The sequence below is a fragment of the Thunnus maccoyii genome, chromosome 11 (genome assembly GCF_910596095.1).
Source record: "Thunnus maccoyii chromosome 11, fThuMac1.1, whole genome shotgun sequence".
Classification (NCBI taxonomy): domain Eukaryota; kingdom Metazoa; phylum Chordata; class Actinopteri; order Scombriformes; family Scombridae; genus Thunnus; species Thunnus maccoyii.
This window is the reverse complement of record NC_056543.1, coordinates 28714112-28722196: the sequence shown is the minus strand read 5'-3', so window position 1 is coordinate 28722196 and position 8085 is coordinate 28714112. Positions and strand designations below refer to the sequence as shown.

The 8085-nt window shown below is 41.0% G+C and overlaps 1 protein-coding gene across 1 annotated transcript; it reads right to left on the bottom strand.

The window, feature by feature from the left end:
- Positions 1 to 2090: 2090 nt before the first annotated feature.
- LOC121907178 lies at positions 2091 to 8020 on the bottom strand. The gene is made up of 2 exons (XM_042426590.1): positions 6609 to 8020; positions 2091 to 5706 (listed from the first exon to the last, which is right to left on the bottom strand). Exons 1-2 carry the CDS (start codon positions 6784 to 6786, stop codon positions 4373 to 4375), a joined length of 1512 nt encoding a protein of 503 aa, XP_042282524.1. The 5' UTR covers positions 6787 to 8020; the 3' UTR covers positions 2091 to 4372.
- Positions 8021 to 8085: the final 65 nt, after the last annotated feature.

Here is an 8085-nt window from a genome sequence, read left to right as displayed (position 1 = left end):
TTAAACAATCTTTAAAATATTTATGTGATGTCAAATCTTAAAATTCACTTTATTTCAATTTTATATGAACTTACACTGTCTTTAGGTAACTTACATGATTCTTAGCAAAGTTTTGAAATCTTATTTATAACATGTTACACCATTCATGTGATTACTACTCAAATGATTTCAACCAGTATGAAAACTGAATTATTGTCAAAGAGGACACTAAAAAAGTTACTTTTACTGTCAGCCAGGAAACGTCAGAATGACTATAAGTCTATAAAGGAAGGCAAAGCATTGGCAGTGTTGTAAAAGGTGACTGGAAAAGAACAAAGTGTATCATTAGGCTATATCTTTTATTTCCAAGAACAAGCCCTGATTATAACACAAAACTAAAAAAAGTCCCAGAATGCACATTACAATGAATGATGGATATTTAAAGCCACGAAGAGCAGTTTCATGTGACTTAATAGCAACTTTCACATAATTCTAATGACATGTTTTTGTTGAAAGAAAAATGAGACAATCCTAGTGACTATGTACGCACAATGTCTTCGTTGATAACCACATGGAGGCGCCAAAGGCTGCAAATGCCAAATTCTACACATAGTAGCTTTAAATAGGAGCAGAGTGAGACTTCTTACTTTCCCCCTCTCTGACCGCACATATTCTAGGCGGGGCTTCCTCCAATGCATTTCTCTCTGATAAATGAAAAAATATCAGGACATTACTCAGTCACTCCTCTTCAGCCTTGGAAGGAATCTTTACAGATGAGCAATGAAAGCAAAGCATGAATCAGTGTAAAAGCAAATAAATGTCTATAGTCTACGATCAGTTGTCGAGTACATGGTCAAAACAGGGGACAAAATACTCAAAAGAAAACTTAAATACCTTTATGCACAGATGGACAAACTGGAAAAGAAGCATCAAAAGACTCTTGCATTTCCCAAACTTTAATTTTTCAGTCACAGAGGCAATAATGAAGACAAACTGAACAAAAAATTGAAACCTTTACATATCATGGAAGCACATGCACCTGGAACAATAAAGGCATGATGACAGAAGTGTAGTTTGAGATGTGAGAGGAGACAGATATACGTTGGTTAGACAAAATATTGGGTTCACAAAAATTCATCTATACTGACCAGTTTAAACTTAACCTAGAAGCTTATCAGATGTCTATAAAAAGTGAACCATCAATCATCTTAGTGGAAGTATCATCAGCATCACTCTACCTGTTTCCATTGACTATTCTTAACACAGGTATCTGGCAGGTTTTACTTGACAATCTTTCCTATAGTACACAGGAAGTGATGCATTTAATGCTTTCAGCAGCAGCAGCAGCAGCAGCAGCAGCAGCAGCAGCAGCAGCAGCAGCAGCAGCAGCAGGTGTTTAGGACAATCCTAAGAAAACACTGGTCCCACCTCCAAACTGCCCCAAACAAACTGGGATTTAAAGCAGAAACTCTCCAGTCTTTCTTTACCAACCTTTAATTGAGGTTATCAATTTACAGTTATCAGTGTGGTAATTATTTAAAAAATTGCATCTGAAGGGAAGCATGTCTGCTATCCAATAAAGCACAAGTATTACTGAAGATAAAAACTGTTTAAGGTCATTAATGATCTCTGAATTCTTTCCATCAACCTTGGTGTTTATGCATCTCATGTTCCTGGTTTGTTTGGAATAAACAGAAGACCAACTGGGTAGTTAACAGAAGCAGTAATAACCATCATGGATGAATAAAAAGGAGGATGTCACCTCACCTGCAGAAAATTCAAGAAAAAAGATGTGCTTAAGGAACCCCGACAGCATTCATTACAACAACATGAAGAACATATCCGGTCAAAAAAAGACACACATAGCCATGCATGAGAGTGGACATCCAGAGGCCAGAGAACAGAAGGCACATTCCACTTTGTGCTACCATAGCATGCCTGTCTGAACCCAACACTGCACACAACGCAACACCTTTTAAAGCTCGACACCAGAGCTGAGCCTGTTTAGTCTCTGATTAGTCTCTGCTGCAGCAGCAAGCTTCTTAACATGTGGAAACCTGTAAGAAACGGGTTCGCTATTAAATTCAGGCCCTGAGCCAAAGCACAAGAACTGCCGTTGTAATGTTTAATCCCACACAACTTCTGAGATACGTGAAAATAAGTTAAAATCTACGTATAATAACATCATTTGGAATTTATACACATTAAATGCTAGAAGGGAAATATTATAAAACATAAAAAAGAAGTAGGAACATTTTTTTTAAAACTGTATACACACACACACACACACACACAGGTAAGTGAATAATGCCAAGGAATAAAAACCTCAAATAAAAGATGCTTCACACGATAGTGTTAATTGGGTATACATACACATTTAGGGTCTAAAGCATACTGTATGATGCAAAAATAAATATCTGTAGAAAACGCAGGCTGATTTGTAACAGCAGTACCAGCTTTACAAACTAAGGCACCAGCAATGGAGGACAACCAAAGAGGCATTTCAAGAAGCACAGTCTTCTTATGCAAACAACTCTGAAATAATCATGAGATCTTTTTTTTTTTTCCAAGACACATATCAAAACAATTTTTTCAGGTTATTTGACAAACTATTAAAAACATCAAAAAAATCAGTTCTTTAGCAGAGAAACCTTGACGTCTTGAAAGTAGCCTCCAGCCTTGTACTCTAACGGACACAAACGTCTCTGTTATACAATTGTGATCCAAAACGCTTATGATCAATTAGAACACAGAACACATTGAATGGCCTAAAGGCAAAGAGAATTCATTTGTCACAAATTCAATGTACATTCTGCTGAAGATGACGTTGTGCTCAGCTAAACAAAGTGTTAATTAAACCCCGTCAAACAACACTGTGAAAAAAAAAAACTCATAGGGAACACTGGTTGCCTTCAGCGAGAAAAAAAAAAAAACCCCATCTCATAACATCTCTTTCAATCACTTCTTATGATACTCTGATTCAATATGACTGTAAAGAACATATCTATTGAGCTGTATTTAATGAGTTTGCCCTGCAGACTGACGTATATGTTATGGAAGGTTAGGGTGGAAAGATGGGAAACGGTGTTTGTCTTCCTCAATAACAAGACAATTTTTGAGAAATCTCAAGCTTCCTATTAAATTAGAAGACTTAATTGTTCGTTGAAATGCTGTACTTCAATACTTTTAAAAATGTAACCTGCAAAACCTTAAACACTATTGTGGCATAGTAAATATTGACATCATTTTTAATTATACAGCTGAGGTTGGAACCACTGAGTGGACAAGCATCCGCCTGGCCTAACGCTCCATGAGCACTGTCTCACAGCTCACCTTGACCTGTCGTGAAAAATATTTCTATTTGGTCCATTTCAGTTATTTCACCAACCAATAGCAGAAGTCCATGTAGGGAAGGCTGTACAATTTGTGTAAAAATCATCAATACCAGTAGCCTTGTTGAAGTAGACATTGCCATTCCAAGGAAGGAAGCTGTTGTCAGAAACCCTGGAAATGAGTTGTGTTTCTATAACGCCAGAGAGCACAACAGATAAATGATCACTAGACTCTGGCACAAACAAATTGGTCTGTGTGTGGTATGTTTGTCCGTGCTGACAGGTAGCTAGTCATCCTATTGTTAAAAATCTAGTTGGCTAGCAAAATGTGTGACAATGCCAAAATAAAGGTTAGTTTTCACCCAGTAATCTATCATAACCGTCATTGACCATGGCACGTTTCTATCCCAGCATGGTGAACAAGCAGGAGAGACTTCTTCTTCTGACAGCTGTATTACTGTGCATGCTGTTCTTGTCTGAACCCCTTTTATTTCTTTTTGTATTGTATGTACTGATCTTGTTTTTCTATATTACACAGAATGGGCAAACAGCTGGCTTCACCAACAAACCACCTCTCTACAATACAGGGAGGAATCAGTGATTTGTGGAATTTGTGGGAATGAAAAAAAAAATGGGATTAGTGGGAACATTTTGCCTGGATCACCCAAACTGCCGCTTATATACCTCAGTATTTACAAATGGCTAATGACAATGAGTTTCAGGTGCATTTTACTCACGTCATTGTCATTCCAAACTCAAATACAAAACAAAATCCTCATTTAGTTGAGTTGCATAACTTAATGACATCACATCTTTGCAGTGCGGTTTCTGGCTTTGGGAGAAGTGCTTGTATTTGCAAGTATGATCTGTCATAAATAACAGGGAGTAACACATACACCGACTGAGTAAATCAAAGTGGGTGAGTATAAATCAATGTTCTGTAGTAATCATGTCTTGTTGACACAAGGATGTAGTGGGAGAGCATGGAATAAGGTCCAAAGCAGTAAAGGGAACTTATGTGCCTGACCAGCATTAAGGAAGACTAGGCATTTCTGTACGAATCACTCTAGTGGAGCGGCAGAGATGCACAGGTTGTTTAAGGCACAGGCAACTTGCACAATCTTATCAAAGGTTGAGAGGTTCGACGTGCGCTCAGAGGCCGTGGTAAAGGGGCTCTCCACAGGACCTGTAAGCATGGCGTACCTCTGCTTCACCATGGAGATCACCCTCTTCACATGCGTCTGCACGCTCACTGTCTCAGAGGAAGCGTTAGTCAGTGGTGAGCTCTCTGAGCTCCCGTACGCTTCTCCTTGGTAGATACCAGCGATTTTAAACAGGGCTCCGCGGGCAGCCACAGAATCGGCGATGTCGAGATCTCGACTCGCCAATACGACATCGCCTGGCAGAAGCTTGCACAGAAACCCGCAGCCCTCAGCCAGGCTCTTGTCGCTGACGTTTCCCAGCACACCCCTAGAGACGAAGGTGACAACGCCCTGCGGAGCCACACCAATCAGATATTTTAACACGTTACAACTTGTCCCCACCACCTGTTGTTGCTGCTGGTCGTTGCCCCGGGAAACCGGCTCCTCAAAAGGCACCATGAAACAGTCTATGATGACCGCGCAGTCAGGGTAGGACGAGTGCAGGGCCGCCGGTAGGTTTTTGCGCAGCTCGGCTCTGGAGGGCCAGAAGACAGCTGTGGGCACCAGGGTGGAGGACATGATGTTGACCATCCGATGCACGGTTCTGGTTACCGTGCCGACTTTGACACCAAAGCGGTAGGCCAGGTCTTGGTTGCGGAGGTCCAGACGGAGTCGCATCAGTGTCAGCAGAAGCTGCTGGAACTTGGAGAGCTTCATGTTCTTGATACCATCCATATGAGGTGCCAGGAGCCACATGACTGTCTCTAAAACAAAATAGTTGGGTAAACCGGTGTAAAACTTCACCTTCTCTGCATCGTTCCTCAAGGAGTTCTCAGAGAGGGACATTTTCTCCACAGACTCCCTGAGAGTCTGGTTCTCCTTCTTCAAGGCTTTCAGGATGTCATCAAAGTTAACCGGTGTATCAGACGTCTGAGCAAACTTTCCTTTCTTGCTGTCACTCACAGATTCATCATCATCATCGTCATCTTCATCAGTGCTGAGGGAAGAGGAGGCACTTTCCTCCACCACGGCCTCCTGCTCCCTCTCCGCAGGATGTTCAGCCTGACCCCGCTCGCCCACCACCGACCTGCCCTGGCCCTGCAGGAACAACAAGGCGTTGGCCGCCTCCACTCGTGCTTCCTGCTTGTCCAGGATCTCTAAGGCACCCGGCTCCTTCATCTCTGGGGACAAGGGAGCTGTCGTGAACACAGAAGGAACATAATCTGGCGAACGTGGGTTCTTCACCTGTTTACCTGCATGTGGAAAGAGAGGATGTAGTAAACAGGAAGGCAGTAAAAAAAAATATTGAGAAAAATGGAAATGTCTTTCCATGGCACTTTCACCAATAAAACTCTACCTTAGTCAGTAGAGTAAATGAGGACAAATTGTACTGGGCAAGCAGCCATGTTTTTCCCCACCTAAGCTGGCACATTGTCACACCCAAAAAGAGCAAAGTGAGCGGTTTGATAAGAGCTGAAAGGGTAACTGATTTTTAGGGTTGGCTCAGGATTCAAACCACAGTGCTGCTAAGCCAAAGTATTTTCTTTACTAATAGACAAATTCTTAATGTTATGAATTACTGTAGTCTAATATTTTGTATGACACTTAAATTACAACGTACAAACCTGAGAAGAAAAAACTCTGTGATGCATGTTCATGTAATAAATCACTAATAGGTGTTAACAATAACTTTACATCAAGAATAGCATGGAAACTTACAATATTGAAAATATGCAGGCACCAGAGAAACAGATGTAGCAATAACACAAATCTCCTTATTTTACAGAGAAGAAAACAGAACTGGCTCAAATCATAACAAGCTGGTAGGCAAAGTATAAATAATTTGGAAATGTCAACTTGTTAAGGGTAAGCTAATTGAAAGATTTAATTATTGTCTAATCAAACATAATAGATTAATCGATAGAGAACTAACTATACAGGCCTAGTGGTAGCCCGAAAATAAAAGTGAGGCCAAATATGACACTGTACTCACTAGCGTCACATTTTATCAAACCACAAAAAGTGAAACTAAAGAAAATGCACTTTCAGCCTCTCGGGATTTATCTCTCTGAGGAATTCCAACGACAGAAATGTGATGTGTAAGAAAACAAACTGTGGTACTTTCTGCTGTAGTGTAGTTGTACTGCATTCATACCTGAGATGAAGTGAGTACTACACAGCCGACTGCCGTCGTTGGGCACCCAGCCCTCCCGGTTCACAGCAGCTATCCAGCGCTGCTTCCTCTCGGGGTCCCGGGGGAATCGGTAGAAAGATAAGGTGGTGCCGGGCGTCCTTCTGTTCCTACAGCCTGCCACCACACATGTGTGCACCATAGTAAGGCCACGGAGAAGCGTGGAGGTGTGCGCTACTATTTGTTGGGTGTTTTGACTCCCAAAATGGTGGCCGACACAGCCAGTCGGTGAAAGAAAAAAAACGGTAGCACCGTCATCATCGGTCGTTTGCGTTCAACGATCTAATTGCACCAGCACGGTGTGACGTCACTGACATACGATCTTTCACTCACGCCGCGCTGAAACAAAGCTAATGGTGTGAAATGATAAATAATCACACCAAATATTAGTGAAATCGCATTAAATGGCATTAGCGTTAGTGAACGCCCGCTGCTTGTGCTGGATGCTGTTGCTCACTAACTAACTCAGTACAACCAGACAGCGTGCTTGTTGAAAATGTCACCGTGCTACAGCGGCAGCTGTTGCTTAGAAATAAATAATTGGGGAATATAACATCTGGCTTACATTCAGTGCAGATAAGTGATTGTGCCGGTCTTAACAGCAGTATATAGTGTGGTTCTCCTTATCCTCAACAACTGGGCTTTGAAGATAATGGAGGGATGAATGTCACTGTTTTATTTAACATGTTTACCATATGCCCACATTAAAAAGACCAAATCTAACTTAGATTATATGGCCAAAAGTATGTGGACACCAGCTGTCCATAAACTTTTGTGTACTTTTGTTCTGGGGATGTTTTTCATGGTTTCAGCAGGGCCCCTCTTTGTCAATGAAGGGAGTCTACTCAATACTGAACTCCATCCTACAGTAGACAACAAAACAATCTAACCACAAGGTCCATTAAGTAGCTGTTCTGGAGCTTTCCATCATATCATATGATCCTGCTGATGAGATGAGTTTTCCCATGTTGTCATTTTTGCACTATTGCCATATGTTTACAATGCCATTTGCACAGCTCTACTACAAATACTTTCAGATATATACTACCTCATATATAATTCAAGTTTGTACATAAGTTGACATATTTCTTAGTGTGTTTTTACTGTATTATATTACTATATATTTTCATTATATTGTGCCTTACTACGTGTAGATACTGTGCTGAGCTGTGGCAGGGATCACCTGCAACTTCAAACTCTTGAAAGAATTTTGAACACATTTGACAGCCAGCGTCCCCCCGGTCATTGCAAGACTTTTATTACACGCTGGCGATGGTGGAAATCTGGGACTACTGAGTGACATCAGGCTCTACTGTTTTGGCTTTAATTTTTCATGCTGTCTACTAGAGTTCAGATCACACAATATCAGCAATATCAAAGTTTACTTCTTTTATCCATCATCAGCTTGACATTTTATTGTTATACTTTGTTTTTGCTTTAA